The 16,677-nt window shown below is 39.0% G+C and overlaps 1 protein-coding gene across 8 annotated transcripts in view; it reads left to right on the top strand.

The window, feature by feature from the left end:
- Positions 1–16,677, top strand: part of SEMA5A (semaphorin 5A) — a 338,112-nt gene that overhangs the window by 254,277 nt on the left and 67,158 nt on the right. For all 8 annotated transcript variants that reach the window (XM_064661194.1, XM_064661239.1, XM_064661203.1 and 5 more), the window contains one exon: positions 6,217–6,364. In XM_064661194.1, coding sequence (XP_064517264.1) covers positions 6,217–6,364 — 148 coding nt within the window. The remainder of the gene's footprint in view (positions 1–6,216; positions 6,365–16,677) is intronic.

The following is a 16,677-nucleotide window of genomic DNA, read 5'->3' as shown; positions in this document are numbered from 1 at the left end:
AAGAGTTATTGATTTTCTTGGACCAAGAGGTCAGTCCAGGGCAGGACACAACGAGACTAAATATAGAAAAAAGTAGTTTAGCTTAGATAGACTTTTTGGTGATGGACTGTAGATGTTAGTAGTCATTGTTCATTTTAGTTTCACATGGAATAAAAGTCCAACAAGAAGTTTCAGAGAAATAAAGAATACTGTGGGAAATATTTTCTTAATTATAGCAGAATATGTTGAGTGTTAAGACAATGGGTGCACTGTAAAAGCAGTTACAAAATGGAAAGTAGTACTTATGATGTGTTGAAATAATGGCAGCTAATAAGGAATGAATTTTGGTATATAACAATTCTGAAGGAACAATAGGCTTATGTTGCTTTGCTTTCGTAGCCTGTGGGTTATTTGTCCTTTCTTTCTTTGTCTAGTTCAGCAGCAATCTGGGATGTATGTGCCTGTGAGTTTACTGCAGGATGCCTGTTTCTCTCAGTTCTTCTGTCACTCTTTCCTATCTCCTTGAAACATTGTTCACTTTCACTGGCCCTGCACCTTCCTCTCGCTCACAGCTTGCTCACAGCTCACCTTCCTCCCTCTATCCTAGTTTTGTTTGTCATCTCTGTCATGTCCTGATACTTTTATAACATTTTAAGTAGGGGTTTTTTTCCAGAGGGTGTGATAAGTTAGGGAATTCTGTCAAATAATTTGTAAAACAGCTAGAGGAATGAGGCATCAGTTATTTGCCAGGATTTTTGTCAGTGTTAAGCCAAGTACTTGAACAAATTTTTTCAGAGCTGTAAAAAGCAGAGAGTCCTGGGAAACTGGCCAGCCAGGGCCCAGCCCACCACCCCCAGCAGGGGAGCAGGGCAAGCCTGGAGATTGTGACCAGATCCAACCAAGAGCCTGTATCATAGGTGATATCATGGCAATGAGAGAGGTCCAGGTAGGAAGCTAAGGCAGAAGCTGTGGTTAGGATCAGGTTGAATAGAGCTTCTTGGCCCATGGGTGTGGACAGGGGTTCAAGTGAAGCTGATTGGGACCATTAGGGCTTTATGAGCGTCCTCATGGCTCTTACAGCTTGTAGTGAGTTTTTAGCTGGGAGGGCAATGGAGTACCAGTATTTGCAATAGTCCTAATTGACCATTTCACTCCTATTGGAGTTACATCTGCACCAAATGGAAACAGTTCCTTTGAGAATTGAGCCCAGTACATTTAGGCAGGCTGAACAAATATTACATATGCAGTAAATCCTAAGAAACATTTACTGTTTTTGTATCCAAAGTGCAAAAAACAACTTCTCAGATTTTTTCATTTAAATCAATCGATTCTTCTAAATATCAGCATTTTACTTTCTTAATGACCCAGCTCATGTGTAAAATGAAAATATGTGCAGTCTTAGTAAAAATTTAAATTAGTTGGTTTACACATTGTGTGCATTTGTCTTTATAAACACACGTACTTTAATCACGTTCACATGTTCAGGGGTATAAAGGTAGGATTCAGTTTCCACAGCCAACATCATGCCAAACCTTAAAACAGCTTTTCAGCAAACAGTGATTTCAGTAGAAATCCAGTACATAACTCCTTAGAAAGCAAACACAGAAAAGGCAGTGTGTATCTGAGGTAAATTCACCTGCAGATGTGAATGCACATATTCATCTTTAAAGTATTTGCTCTTGTGTTAAGAGCTAAGTGTTTGTTTAGGTTATGTTTGTTCTACCGCATGAAAGCCATGATCCTATCATGGCTAATCTATCGGGCAGTTCTGTGCTAGCTGGTCATTCTCTTGAAATCAGTGGCAATATTTACCAATTTAAAGTGTTGAAGATAGGTTAAGCTGTTGCATGATCTGCTGCTAAAGGGGTGTGTGGGGGGTGGAAAGCAGCTGAGAGATAGCAGCAAATACTCATGTTACAATGCAAATTTCCCTTGTAAAAATAGGTTAAAAGTGCAGCTGATGTGCACTTAGACAGAATATGGAGAGGGAGTAAAAATAACGTTGTAAGAAAATTTGCTAATCAGATAATAATTTTGAAGTCAAGACTCCAGATGGAAGACATCCTGATGAAATCCTTAGGGGCTTAAAAATTTCTGATTTTTCCTGTATGAGAAATATTCACTGAAGCTGCTGGAAAACTCTCTAGATCTTTGTATACAGAGTCTGTAGTATCTTGTCTTGACATTATCATGAAGTGAGAATGTTTGTCCTTTCTGTGGAAGATGCTGTAGATATGACCTCATTAAGTCCACTGGTCTCCCTCCTATCTGTGCAGACATGGAGGACATTAAAATTGCTTTCAGTGGGTGTATTTATCTTTTCTTACAGAGGAAAGAATAGAAAGAAAAAAAAATGGCAATTAGAAAAATAAATTGGCTGCAGATGAGGAGTAAACCTCTGAAAGCCCTGGGTATTTTGGGGTGTATAAGAAGGTTAGAAGCAGTAGATGTTGTCACATTTCTTTTTTTGTACACAATCCTCAACAGACATTCAGCTTTTGAGCTTGTTTCCATGAAAAAGAGGAACTGCTGAGAGTCAAATGCCTGCTCTCTGTAGCACTGCTTGTTTCTGAGCAGTGTGAACAAGCCCAGTTCCCTTCAGCAGAGCAGATCAAACACCACAAGGCCTTAGGATTGCTTGCAGTCCCATGGACGTCTTGTCTGCTAGGAAGTGGGAGCTCCAGTCCTCCTTGCTTTCTCTGCTCCCTACTCTTCCACTAAAGTCCCTGGGACAACATGTCCCAGCTCCTGCCACCATCCACAGTCTCCTGGGTAGGTATTTCTGCCAATTCAAAAATTTCAGTCCCACAGGGCATGTGTGTGACATGTGTCTGCCTTCAGCTAAAGAAATCTGACAATCCCATCAGCCTCAGTATAGTCTGTGCTTCCCAGTAAGCCACTAGCTGGTAATCACAACTACCCACCACGTAACAGTATGTTTCATAGGAATGGGAAGGCTAGTTTGTTTTTCTTAAATACATGGTAGTATAATATAGCTCAAAATAAAGAAGTATTTGTTTAAATAACATCTCTCTGTGGAATAAAAAGGACACATTTGTAACTGTCGTGCCTGTAGTACTCAGGGCTGCATGGCAACCCTGACATAAATTGCATAAATTGATGTTTTACTAAAGGTTGAGATTTTTATAGGAACAAGAATAGTAATGCCAGTTGTATTGAAGTCGCCTGGTGTAAAATTTACTGTAGGAACTAGTAGCTGTGGAGAAAACTGGACATAGGATGTTCTCCCTTCCCCCAGTATGACAATTCCTTTATTAAGGCATTTGAACTCTGGGTTCACTACAAGGGAAAACATGAAGGGTCATAATGTAAAACCCACATTTCTCTAGGCTGTTCTCCCTTCTGACCTCATTGCAGTTAAGTTAGGGGAGAGGGCACTGGTTTCACAGATTGCAGTTTCTTGCATGTTTTGTTGAATTACTGTAAAATGTTAGCCCAGTGGATCCTGAGAACAAAATTAAGAGGGGAAGAAAGAGCAAAAGGGAAAAAGGGTTGCTGAGTGACTTGAAATGCAGCCAAGAACAGATATAATGAAACTTGGCTCAAAGACCCATGGTGTAGCACAGCTCTCAAAGATCAATTGCAGGGATGTCTCTAGCTGTGAAAACATACCTGATGTTTTCAGAGGCTGGCTGGCTGGCTGAAATGAAAATTAGATTCTACTTGTACGCTGTGTTGGGTTTTGTTTTTTCTTTTCGTGAAGAAAAGGAAAAATTGACACTTCTGGTGTTGGCTTTTTTAAAAAATTATTTCCTAAACTGAAGTAGTTTGCATAGAGATTTTAGAGCTTTTTTCATCTGCATCTTCGAATAGTCTTGGTTAACAAAATTGCCAGGGCTTTGAAGTGCTTACTGTGTCAGTTATTAGGTTTCTTTTCTGTGTCCTGCTTAAATGAGAGAGTGGGTGGTAGGGCACATAGGCACTAAAAGAGACACTGCATTGTGGCATCTCTCATCTAAGCAAGATCTGTCACACCTAACTTCAGGTGTTCATAAATGTGAGTGCTTATACGTGCATGAGCTGTCTGAACTTTCACTATGGTCTGTAGAAATCTAGTCAATATAGGCTGTGGAGAACAGTAATTTATGTCCTGCTGTATATTCCTAAATTTCTTCAAATTAATCATTCTAATCATCATAGTTTGTATTGACCAAATTTCCATTGTCTGTAATGGGAGCTTAGATGTCCATTTCCCATGCAGCATTTATAGTCAATGAAAAGAAATCTGTACACTGAGGGATGTATTTATATGACCTACATTAGACATAGGGTGATATAAATAATATTTTTAGCAGGGCTGTTTCTTTCCATGATCTGTTGCTCAAGTATAGATGACTGCTTCATTTTTAGACAGCTACACTGTACATACCTATATTTTAAGACAAGATGAGTTCCTTAATTTTACCTTTTGCATAGCTGAACATCAGTAATTCTCAGCTTTATGGCAGACTTACTTTGCCCTGCTGTGTGTGTGTCCCAAATTAACATAGCACATCGTCATTAAGAACTAATGCAATTATGCAAAATATGTACTAATTTGACTAAATAAATGCTGATGTTACATGAGTACATATTCTCAACAAATGCTCCCAGAGACAAACTGTCACAAACATTCACATAAATGACTGCATGTGACAAAGAATGTGTTTAGTTGTTGGAGTTTTAGGGAAAGAATATCCAGGTGCAGAACATTCCTATACTTATTTAATGATGGGATAATGTGAACTGTGAACTGCAAATACTGAACAATGCAGAAGGGGAAAAAAAGGTAGTTTATGTATAAGCTACTGCTGAAAAGCATTTACCCTAATCACGCGCCGAAGAATTCTGAGACACCAGATTCATAAATATTGAGAGTTGGGGAGTTTTTTCCTCGGGTTGCTGAGGAAAGGTCAGCACAAGCTGTTAATAATTTTCTTAGCTATATAGAAACAAAAAACTGTCACTCCCCTATTTACCCCACTCCCACCTTTAAATTTTGATGGAGTTGCTCAGACCTAGGGACAAAGTTTAAATCATAGGCTCCAGCATATGCAATAAATGACAACTGTTCATGCTGTCATTTCTCTTTTTGTAGAAATGTATAACTGGAGTATTAGAGTCAGTTTTCATTGCAGGAGAGTGCAAAGTGATGGAAACTTGTTAGAAGGAAAAGACATTGGATTTTGGACGGCTGGTGTAAAAACAGAGGAAATACTGTAACAGATTGATTTATTTGTTCAGAACAGTCAGTAGTTATAGCAAGAGCTACCCAGACTCATCCATAAAATATTAGAACATCTCTTCAGGACTGTCTGTTTTCTATCTGCTGTGACTTTGTTTCATCTGAAGTAAGAGCTTGGTCTGTTAGAGACCCCTCAGCACACTTGCTGGTGGCCCAAATCCTTTAGACCTGTGTAGAGGTTCCTTAAAAAGCAGCATGTGCTGTGGCTAGAGGTTTTGGGTGGCACGCTCGAAAAATCAGGAATCTTTGGTTTTTATGAAAAATGAAAAAGCTCACTAAAAGTTGAGACCTTCCCACAAGTCTGAATGTCTTGTTACAATAATGACAGCTCAGTATTAAAATATTCCTGCCTCCCTCAAGAACCTACTAGGCTCCTGAATCAGTTTGTAGCCTACTGGGAAATCCTTCAAGGATTATAATAGCTAAAAACACCTTTTAAAAGATAAAGTAATAACATTATGAAAACAGTACAGTTCTTTATGCCTAGAATCAATGTTTTAACTTTTATTTTGCCCATAAAAGCAGAGACGCTGTGGAAAGCAAAAAGCAAGTTTAGCTCTCTGAAGATGAGAGAGATGGATCCTAATCAATTCTTAGCTGGAAACTGATAAAAGACTGCCTGCCTAAATGTTTGACTACCCCAGATGTATAGCCACAACTGGTTTTAATAAAATAGTTTTCAATCTTGCTTACGTGCTTGCAGTACAATAGCATGGTTACATTGCATGGATTGTATAGTCACTGAATAAAGCAAACAAATGCTTCACCCACGCAATTGCAGCCTAAAAAAAATACAAACCCTCAAATGTTTAAACACTCTGTGCAGTGTGACAACTGTTAGTTCAGTGCTTGATGAATAGCGAGAGGCCCTTTGTATAGAATACTTCCTTGTACAAACATCTATCTGAATTATGCAAATGAGAGGCTTTTCAGGAAGGTCTTGTATTGATACTAAATAGATTCTTTGCCTCCTTGTTTGTCTCTTCTCACAGGTACTGCAATGAGCATTTGTTGTGCCCCCCTCATGTATTTTGGACAAGCTGGGGTCCATGGGAGCGCTGCACTGCTCAGTGTGGAGGAGGGATCCAGGCACGGCGTAGGACATGTGAAAATGGTCTTGACTGCCCTGGCTGCAGCGTGGTGAGTAATTTTCAGTTTTCCCATCAGCACATACCTATGGCCATATGCCATAGATGTCTCTATGCCATAGAATTATAAAATCATTTAAGTTGGAAAAGACCTCTGAGATCATCAAGTCCAGCCATTAACCCAGCTCTGCCAAGTCCACCATTAAACTGTGTCCCCAAGTGCCACATCTACATGTATTTTAAATACCTCCAGGGATGGTGACTCCACCACTTCCCTGGACAGCCTGTTCCAGCTTTGACAACCCTTTCAGTGAAGGAATTTTTCCTAATGTCAAATCTAAACCTCATCTGGCACAATTTGAAGCCATTTCCTCTTGTCCTATCACTAATGCCCTATGTCCATAGGGCATTAGTGATAAAGCATCTGTCTATGTCTATAAGCTCTACCCCTAAGTAGTCACCAGACTATTTTTGTCTCTGTGTTTCTTGGATGTGCTGAAATACACACAATTTATCAATCAGAAATATATATAATTCAGCTTTTTCACAGTGTCATCTAGAAAATTAGTTTCCTGAGGCAAGGTTAGTGCAGATGTGTCCTTTTGGGTTAATGGTGGGTTTTATTTCTATGACCAGAGTACATAGAAACTCTAGCTATGAGCCCGGGACTCCATCGTGTCAGGTTCTGTACAGCAGAGAAAAAGATAGGTTGCACATCTAAATACATAAGAAGCCAATCAGTGAATACACGGAAGCACTGGAGAAATGTTAAGGTAAGATTAGATACCAATAGTAATCAACACAGCGGCCGCCTGGAGCTGTCAGGCTTTTAAGCTACAGTGGAATGATTTTAATAAATGGATGTGCTTTATGGATACCCAATTTATTAAGAAAAACATATGGGAAATCTTGTAGGTGGTTTTTCTTATATCTGAACAAATATAGGTAGTAGGTTTTGAGCGATGGGAACATCAAAATGGGACATTGTTTTCTTGAAGGTGAATGGGATGATGCATAATAGTAAATGGGTGAAGCGAGACAAACAGTAGAGACATGTAGAGAGAAGGGTGACGTTCACTCCAGCATGCTAGGAAGATAACCTCAGTGTTAGAAGCTGAAGCAAAGTCTTAGCAAGTGTAGGTTCACGTCAAAAGATGAACCTTGGGGTGCTCTTCCATGATAATTTGAAAGCTAGTTCCGGATTGTCACTGAAGGGGATATTTATTCAGAAAGCATAACCTAGGTGGAAATATGAAGTGGCCAAAACTGTGGAAGAAAAATTCTGCTGGTGAATGACAGATGGTGCTGCTAGTCTCACCACTGAACAAGAATAAGCACAGCTCAAAGGAAAAATGAGACTTTTTACGTTCAGTGGCCAGGCTTAACATTGCACACCGAGAAACATGTACTCAGTTTTGTTTCAGGATATTAAAGAGGCAGAAGAACAGTACTTTTTTTCCACATATAAAACCAATTTTACATGCCTTAATTTCAGAGATTAGGCTTAATTCTGAGGTTGTCATCATCTGTGGTCTATTTGTTAGACTGGCAGTAATTAAATACAAAAGAAAGGATAATTTATTACCTTTTTCTTTTTGTGCATTTTCCCAGGATTTGTTCTCTTTTTAAAATTTATTCTAGTGATAGAATTTCATTTTTAGTAGATTGAAAACATCTAACAGGTTTGTTTTTTTATTTCAGCTGAACTTTAAGAATTAACCTAATAACTTAGAATTATATCCAGTTTTCCAAAATATTTGTCTCCCCCTACTGGTACACAAAAAGCAGACATATGGTCTAGAACTATTGTTAAACCTTCCTGACAAGCACAGAAAACAGCACAATGTGAAGGTTTTCTGTCTCATCCCTCTTTATCTCAAAATAATGTTTTGAAAGAAAGCAGTATTTTGTTTTGCACAGCATCTTCCCCTGGCCTGAAATGGAAAATACGTAGCTCTAATTTTCTTGGAAAGCTCCATGAGGAAAGTAGGAAAACCTTAAGTGCAAAAATTTCCTATTTTGTAACTGATTTGAGATCAGTGTTATTGGGGCTTGTAATTTGTTAACAGTTTTAGCACATTCCCTGCTGTGTCACAGAATAGTTACCAGTTCAGCTATGGAAATGTTTTGAAGATTCCTTATTAATTAGAAAACTACTATGTTGATGGTTTCAAAAAAAGCCCTTAGCTTTGGAGTACACAGCTGTGTTGCTAAAACTTAGGCACCAATGGAAAGCCATCCAGGGTAGAAATCCTCTGTAAACCCTGGTGTTCTGCAAGACAAAGGATTTGGGTATAAAGTCTCTGTTCTGTTTAAGTTTCAGTGAATTTGAACTTTTGAGTTGTCTGTCTTGACTCAGAGGTTTTGCAGCCATAGCAAGAACTTGTCGCTAAGTGTACCTGGAAAAGAAAGTACTTCATTGCTTCTAAGAGTTTATTTAATTAATGTAAGAAAGAGCAATTGGAAATATTTTTATGCCTTCTTGTAATTATTGAATGGATTAAATATTTATATTAATAAAATCCTATGAATGAGGAGCATGCATATGAAACTTTTTTATTTATCAAATATTTGTGTACTTCAACCAATTTTTTGTTTTTATTGTTGTAGGTATGTATCTTTCAAAACAGAATTATGAATTTTTACCATAGTGAATAAAGGAGAAATTAATGTGTCTTATTACAACTATTTTCCATTCTTTACTGGTTGTAGTGATACTCAGCTTGGGTTGTGCAAGATATTTAGTGAATTTAATTTATTTCAAAAAAACTTATATTCTGACTATCTCTGAGTACTTTGGAAGCTAAATAATCTCAGGAAGAGTTGCAGTGAAAGTAATCTACCTTTTCTACTGTTTATTTCGTCTGGAGTAAAACATGTTATGAGCCAAACGTTTACCAAGTGAATTAAAGGCATAGCTGAAAATAGTGTCAGAGACTTAAAATGCCCAGTTCTCCCTTTCAACTGTTAGATGATAGCTTTAAACTATAAAGAGACTCTCCAGGTTTCTTGTTTTCCTTCTTCAGTGAGGTTGAACTTTGTAAAAGTTTCACAGTGTTTGAACAGCATGAGTTGCCATAGGCACTCTTCGGCTGTGGCCTGTGAAGTGGAAAAGAAAAACAGTTAGAGGACAGAGGACTGGCAAACATATTATTCAAGAAGATAGTAACTATGTTAGGCTTCATTTCATCTTGAAATGAAAAGAAATTTTTGATGCATCAGAGGTGCAGAGTGGACTAAATGCTGTCTTGGGACCCCTTTCAACTATGCCGATTCTTTGGTTTTAGAGCCGTTTTTCAATAGAGAATCGTGGGAGAAAAACAACAACAACTGTTTTTATACAGCTTGAGAAAGGCAGTCTTACAGCATGTTTGCCAGCAGTATTAGGGGACCAGATTTAATTTCCTAGGAGAACCTGCCTCTTCTGTTTTCCAGTCTGCAACCAGGCTGTGAAACTGCAGTGTAGCCAATCCTAATCTATTTGGGTGTCCTCGTTTTGCAGCATTTACCATAATAATGGGTATTGTCTGTGTCCACCTAATGATTTATACCACACAATTTTTAATGAACAGTTTTTCTTCCTTTTGGTTTGATAATATTGCTCCTAGGCTGTAATATCACAGCAGGTGGCTACTGCCTGTGTTTTAATTTTGGAATGTTTCTCATTAGTTGGTTTCTTGGCTTTATCTGTCTTATAGCAGATATTAGCCAAGACACTTCAGGATTTTTTATCAAGACTTAGTATACTGAGTTCCCTGCTATTATTTCCAACCTAGCGTTTTATAAAATAATAATGATAAATCTTTTGATCCATATAAATATTTCAAAGAGAGAAAACCATGATGATATTTTAAAGATGCATCTCTTGCTGAAGTGCACGTAATACATGAAAATGGGTGACCAGAGAGTTAGGACTGAAGGCATTTTCACTGAAACCATAAATTATTATGATGTAGGAGAACTAGACCACAGAGACTCATAAAGGTCAAAAAAATGAAGCTTAAAATCAAAATCTGAAGTCATAAGGACATGTTAAAGTCTTCAGGTTAATCAGAGTTAGTAAAGAGGGCTTGAAATTGTCTAATAAGAGATAGGACCATCACAGCCAAATTTAGGAGCAGCTAAAATCTAGTAATGAAAAGCTTAAGTGGATCACAAAACAGGTATTAGTCTCATGTATGCAGGTGATACATGCGCTAGAGAAGGAACTGTGGAAATCTGTGGACTGTGCTAATATGACTCAGAGGACAAACATTTTCAGATTTTACAGCATACTCGGATAAGTTGTACATTTGTTTCAGCAAATGCTTCTTTTCCCTTGAGAAGCATAATCTCGCTTGAATTTGCTTCAGTCCAGTAATAAAAGAATAACTTTTTAAACAAATTGTTACTGAAATGAGTAATCTAGTTTGAGGCTCAAGTTGGGTGACATACTTTATGTTTATAGATGTCAGTGTTCTCATTTCAGTCATGCTATCATATACATTAATTTTAGTTTTGGATCTGGGAGGCTGGTAAAGGGTATATACTTTCCGCATACAGGAACAAACCATGTTGGGTGTTGCTGTGAAATTAAAAAAAAAAATAAATATTTGTTTCTTAGAAATAGTTGCTTATTCATTAATCTATTATTATTATTGTTGTTGTTGTTATTGTTGTTTTTGTTTCAACATTCTGGAATTATGCTGAACACAAAACTGTGAAGAAAAACTATATGTATCCTAGAGTTCTTGTTATGACACAAGATGAAAAAAATGTGTTGGAAAAAACCAAATGTCAGCATTTTTTTCTTTCATCAAGCTTTTAAAGGGAATTTGAAGATGGAAGGTTTTCAGAAGTACTTTATCCATCAGAAAGAACAGTCTGCCTTTAAAATACTTGTCATCTCACAAAACAAATTTGAAATGTCTAGTTTAGAAAAAGGACCAGAAAATAAGATAGTTATTATGCTTTTGTTTTACAGTTCTTTTTAAAGTTTCCATTTGCTTTAAGAAAAATTATCTCTTGCAAAATCAGAAAACAATCTCACAAGCATGAAGCATAGGAAATTTTATTGTTTATATGAAGTTTGCCTACTTTATGCTCATTTCCTTTTCCAATCCTTTTTTTTTTTTCTTTTCTGTCTATAATGTAAACTCTAATGGGTATTAGCTGATTTTTTATCTTTTAAAAGTTTAGCAAAGCAGAGTGTCCCTTCTTTTGGTGCTGCATATGCTATTGCAATTGTAAGCAATGACAAGTAATTAAAGAGGGTAAAACCAAAAAAAATCAAAATCATAGAATCATAGAATCAGCTGGGTTGGAAAAGACTTCTGAGGTCATCAAGTCCAACCCTTCAACCAACACTGCTGTGGTTACTAGATCATGGCACTAAGTACCACATCCAGTCTCATCTTTAGACCTCCAGGGATGGTGACTCCACCGCCTCCCTGGGCAGCCCATTCCAATTTCTGATTACTCTCCCTGTAAAAAATTTCTTCCTAATATCCAACATAAACTTCCCCTGGCAGGGCTTAAAACTGTACCCTCTTTTCCTACTGCTGGTTGCCTGGGAGAAGAGACCGATGCCCACCTGGCTACAACCTCCTTTCAGGTGGTTGTAGAAAGTGATGAGGTCTCCCCTGAGCCTCCTCTTTTCCAGGCTGAACAACCACAGCTCCTTCAGCCTCTCCTCACAGGGCCTGTGCTCCAGTCCCTTCACCAGCCTCGTTGCTCTTCTCTGGACTTGCTCCAGCACCTCAATATCTTTCCTGAACTGAGGGGCCCAGAACTGGACACAGTACTCCAGGTGTGGCTTAACCAGCACTGACTACAGGGGAAGAATCACTTCCATGGTCCTGCTGGCCACACTGTTCCTGATCCAGGCCAGGATGCCATTGGCCTTCTTGGCCACCTGGGCACACTGCTGGCTCGTGTTCAGCTTCCTGCCAATCCAAACTCCCAGGTCCCTTTCTACCTGGCTGCTCCTCAGCCACTCTGTGCCCAGCCTGTAGCGCTGCATGGGGTTGTTGTGGCCAAAGTGCAGGACCCGGCACTTGGCCTTGCTGAACCTCATTCCGTTGGAATCAGAGCATCTCTGCAGCTTGTCCACATCCCTCTGCAGAGCCTTCCTGCCTTCCAGCTGATCCACACTCCCCTCAACTTGGTGTCATCTGCAAATTTGCTAATGGTACACTCAATCCCCTCATCCAGATCATAATAAAGATATTAAACAGAACTGGGCCCAACACTGATCCCTGGGGGACACCACTAGTGACGAGCCACCAACTGGATGCAGCACAGTTCACCACCACTCTCTGGGCCCGGCCCTCCAGCCAGTTCCTAACCCAGCACAGAGTGTCCCTGTCCAAGCCGTGAGCCGCCAGCTTTTTCAGGAGAATGCTGTGGGAGACAGTGTCAAAGGCTTTGCTGAAGTCCAGATAGACCACATCCACAGCCTTCCCCTCATCCACCAGGTGGGTCACCTGATCATAAAAGGAGATCAGGTTGATCAGACAGGACTTGCCCTTCCTAAACTCATGCTGGCTGGGTCTGATCCCTTGTCCATCCTGTAGGTGTCATGTGATTGCACTTAGGATGATCTGCTCCATAACTTCACCAGGCACCAAGGTCAGGATGACAGGCCTGTAGTTTCCTGGGTCCTCTTTGCAGCCCTTTTTGTGGATCAGCATGACATTTGCCAACTTCCAATCATCTGGGACCTCCCTGGTGAGCCAGGACTGTTGGTAGATGATGGAGAGCAGCTTGGCGAGCTCTTCCACCAGCTCCCTCATCACCCTAGGATGGATCCCATCTGGTTGCATAGACTTGGGAGGATCCAAGTGGATCATCATGTTGCTTTTTTCTCCTGGATTACAGGGGGGCTATTCAGCTTCCTGTCTTTGTCTACCAGTTCCGGAAGCCAGCTGTCCTGAGGACAACCTGTCTTACTGTTGGAAACTGAGGCAAAGAAGGTGTTAAGTAACTCAGCCTTTTTCTCATCTTTAGTGACTATGTTCTCCCCATGTCCAACAAAGAATGGATGTTTTTCTTGCCCCTCCTTTTGCTATGGATGTATTGGTAGAAGTGGCTCAATTGAGTTCAAATTCTGCCTTTGTCTCTCTAATTTTCTTTCTACATGACCTAACTATATTCCTAAACTCTTCATGAGTAGCCAGCCCTTTTTTCCATAATTGGTAAGCTCTCTTTTTTCCCCTAATTTCCTTCAAAATCTCCCTGTTCAGCCAGGCTGGCTGTCTTCCCTGCTGGCTCATCTTTCGGCAGACTGGGACAGCCTGCTCCTGTGCTATCAAGACTTCCTTCTTGAAGCATGTCCATCCCTCCTGGACCTCTTTGTTTTCAAGGGCTGTTTCCCAAGGTAACCTCTAAACCAGTCTTCTGAGTAGGCTGAAATCTGCCCTCTGGATGTCCAGGGTAGAAGTTTTTTTGATGACCCTCTTTGCATCTCTGAGTACTGAAAACTCTATCATTTCGCAGTCACTGTGTCCCAGACGGCCTCCAACCACCACATCTCCCACCAGCCCCTCTCTGTGTACAGCAGGTCTAGCGGGTAGTTCCAGAAAATGCTAAAACATGTTGATCAGTGGTACATGTGGTGCTCAATTTTGTCACTAAAATGAGTTACCAACTTGACACACATAGTCAAGGTAAATGTGAAATATAAACAGGTTGAACTAATGTGATCTGTTTAATGTGGTATTTAGCTACACATCCAGCGATCATTTAGCTGTTTGATTTATTTAACTTTGAAAAAGAGACTAAACTGCAAGTTGTTTGCTTTCTTGCTTAAACCAGAACAGAGTGAAGCATCCCTTTGTTAAGAAACATGTAACTTTAAAAATAATTTCAAGCTGAGAAATACATTTTTAGCTGCTGTTAAACTCCAAGTAATTCAACCTGTGACAACTGACACTGGCTACAGTCTTGTTCTGAGATTCCTATACCAAGCTCTTTCAGGGACTTCCAGGTCACGGACAATAACTTCTTTTGTGGACCAATGCTGGCTAACTTGAAATCTCTTTCAAATCTAGTTAACAGGGCTCACCAAAGTGAGTGTTCTCACATTCAAGAGCTTTCTATTTGACCTGTGATGCAGATGATGTGTGTTTGATTCAGAAGTCCAAATCTTATTTTGAAAAAAACATAGGAAACAAATTTTATTGTAACTGTGCACAAGCTTTCTCAGGGCTTTGGATGTAGGGAACAACTAGTGTGTGCTTCAAGGTCAAGTGATAGCCAAGTACCTTCATTCAGTTAGGGAGTTGTACTGATCAAAGATAGGAGACTTGATTTACTATATCCAGATTTTGCCACACTGTTTCCTAAAACAAGGAGCTCACCAGAGTGTGCAAGTATTGCTATTTGTTGCAGTTCTCAGTGGTTCCTGTGCTGTAGATGTAGTCTTTGTTATTGTTCCTTAGTTGTAAAACAGTATATCTGCCTATGTGCTTGAATTGTGATCACTACAGTGCACAATAACCACAAAAAGTGAAGTATCTGAAACCCTCTTCATTCTGGGCCCAGCAGGCAGTGCTGGGTTCAAGGACTCAGCATTACGAGATATGAACTTCTACTTTCCTTTCACTTGACTGGTTTTTGAATATGAATGAAAAAGGAGAAAGATGGTTAGGGAGAAGGAATGTCGGATACTGAGGTTTTGTACTGCACTAATTTTAGAACGAATTAATGAGTGATACTGGAGCTGGAGGATATTTCCTGAGGACTCATACTTCATCCAACCTTTTTAATTGCTGTGGACCTAGAACATTCACTTATCTCCGGAAAGTAATCCATAACTGTCATTGAACACTAGAAATCAGAATAAAAAGTAGGAGGCATGGTTTTAGATTAGTTTTGTCAAGTAATAAGGCTTACAGGATCATATTGTAGTCTGTCAGGTACTCTTACTCTTCTGCTCATAAGTAAGGAACCCACTTCCCATTACAACTGCATTTGATTGGAGGGTGGTCTTAGATGTCAACCAAGTTGCATGAAAAACAGTGGCTCAATAAAGCAAAAATCCCTAAATTAGTTTCTACACTGAGAGACAGATTTGCAGCTGAGTCCCTTATTTGGTCCAGGTGGTGTCAGGTGCTGGTCAAATGAGTGTACATGTTAGCACATGTGTCCTTTGAGACTAGATACTACATGTATTTTAATTTTTAGCAGTAAGACTGCTAAATGCTACAGACAGGAGATATGGGAAGGGGAAATGAAAGAGGAAAACTTAAAAGACTTGAAATATAAACTTATAGAAAATCAGGCTTCATTAGTTCCAGTGCTTATGGATCTAGTTATTGAAGTATGGGTAGTGTAGCTTTATTTCATATATAAGTAATATTTCCATGAAATCAGAACTGACTCAAACAGAGAAAGCTATTAGCAAAAAAAAAGAAAAAAAAAAAACTGTCCAAGAGTATCCTGGAGTTATTGGAATAACTATAGCTGTATTTAAAATGGGGTATTTATTCTCTTGTTTTGTTTTTAGGAAGGTAAAATAAAAATATTAAACCTCTAACCCAAATTTAAGGAAAAGAAAATATTGATGCAGGTAAGGAGGGCTGCTTCACTCCAGGGTAAAAGATAATTCAGGTATAAACGGAAAGTGCTGTGCAGTCCATTAGGATATTACCAATATAGACCACTTCGTACCTTTCTGACATTGTTCTTCAAGAAAATAACAGGTGTTTCTGGCAGCCAAAATGGAGCAGCTTCAAAGTACATGGTATTAAATTCATGATACAATGTTACAAAAAAGGGTCATCATTAAAGTGATGTACTAGCAAGAAGGTGTAGGAGTTAAAAGATGGATAAAGCTAACTGGACATACCAGTGGTTTTTCCTGGAAGAAGAAACATCAGATTATTGGGAGGGTACTCTAGGTCTTCTAAAGGAGTTAGTTTAGACAGATCTTACTTATAAAAGTTTTGAGTAATTTTGGCAGAAAATTTTGATTATATCTGCTGGTGACCTGAAGTTTTGGGGCATCATCTATATAAAGGTTGATTTACATGTCTTATGAAAGGCACTAGATGTCTTTCATTCATGGCTAAAGTAATAGTAATGAAGAGTGTTGTATCATAATTGCAAAGTCATGAACTTAGCATAAAATCAACAGAAACTCCTGCTTTCACCTTGAAGCACAATGAGGAACAAGACAGGAGAATGACTCTGGTGTGTGAGTTGTTTGTGATACTAGCTATAAGCCAGAAAGTTTGTGGTGAAAAAATTTAGATTCAGTTTTAGCATTTAGAATGTTTTAGCATTGTATTTCTAATAGAGACAGAAAAGGTAGTCTAGGGATTAATATATAAACTAGTCTCACAAGGGATGATTGTAACAATCTGGACTGAAGCTAGCTGAAAT

This window comes from Pseudopipra pipra, chromosome 1 (assembly GCF_036250125.1).
Source record: "Pseudopipra pipra isolate bDixPip1 chromosome 1, bDixPip1.hap1, whole genome shotgun sequence".
In the NCBI taxonomy this organism is placed as follows: domain Eukaryota; kingdom Metazoa; phylum Chordata; class Aves; order Passeriformes; family Pipridae; genus Pseudopipra; species Pseudopipra pipra.
This window is presented reverse-complemented; position numbering and strand designations above follow the sequence as displayed.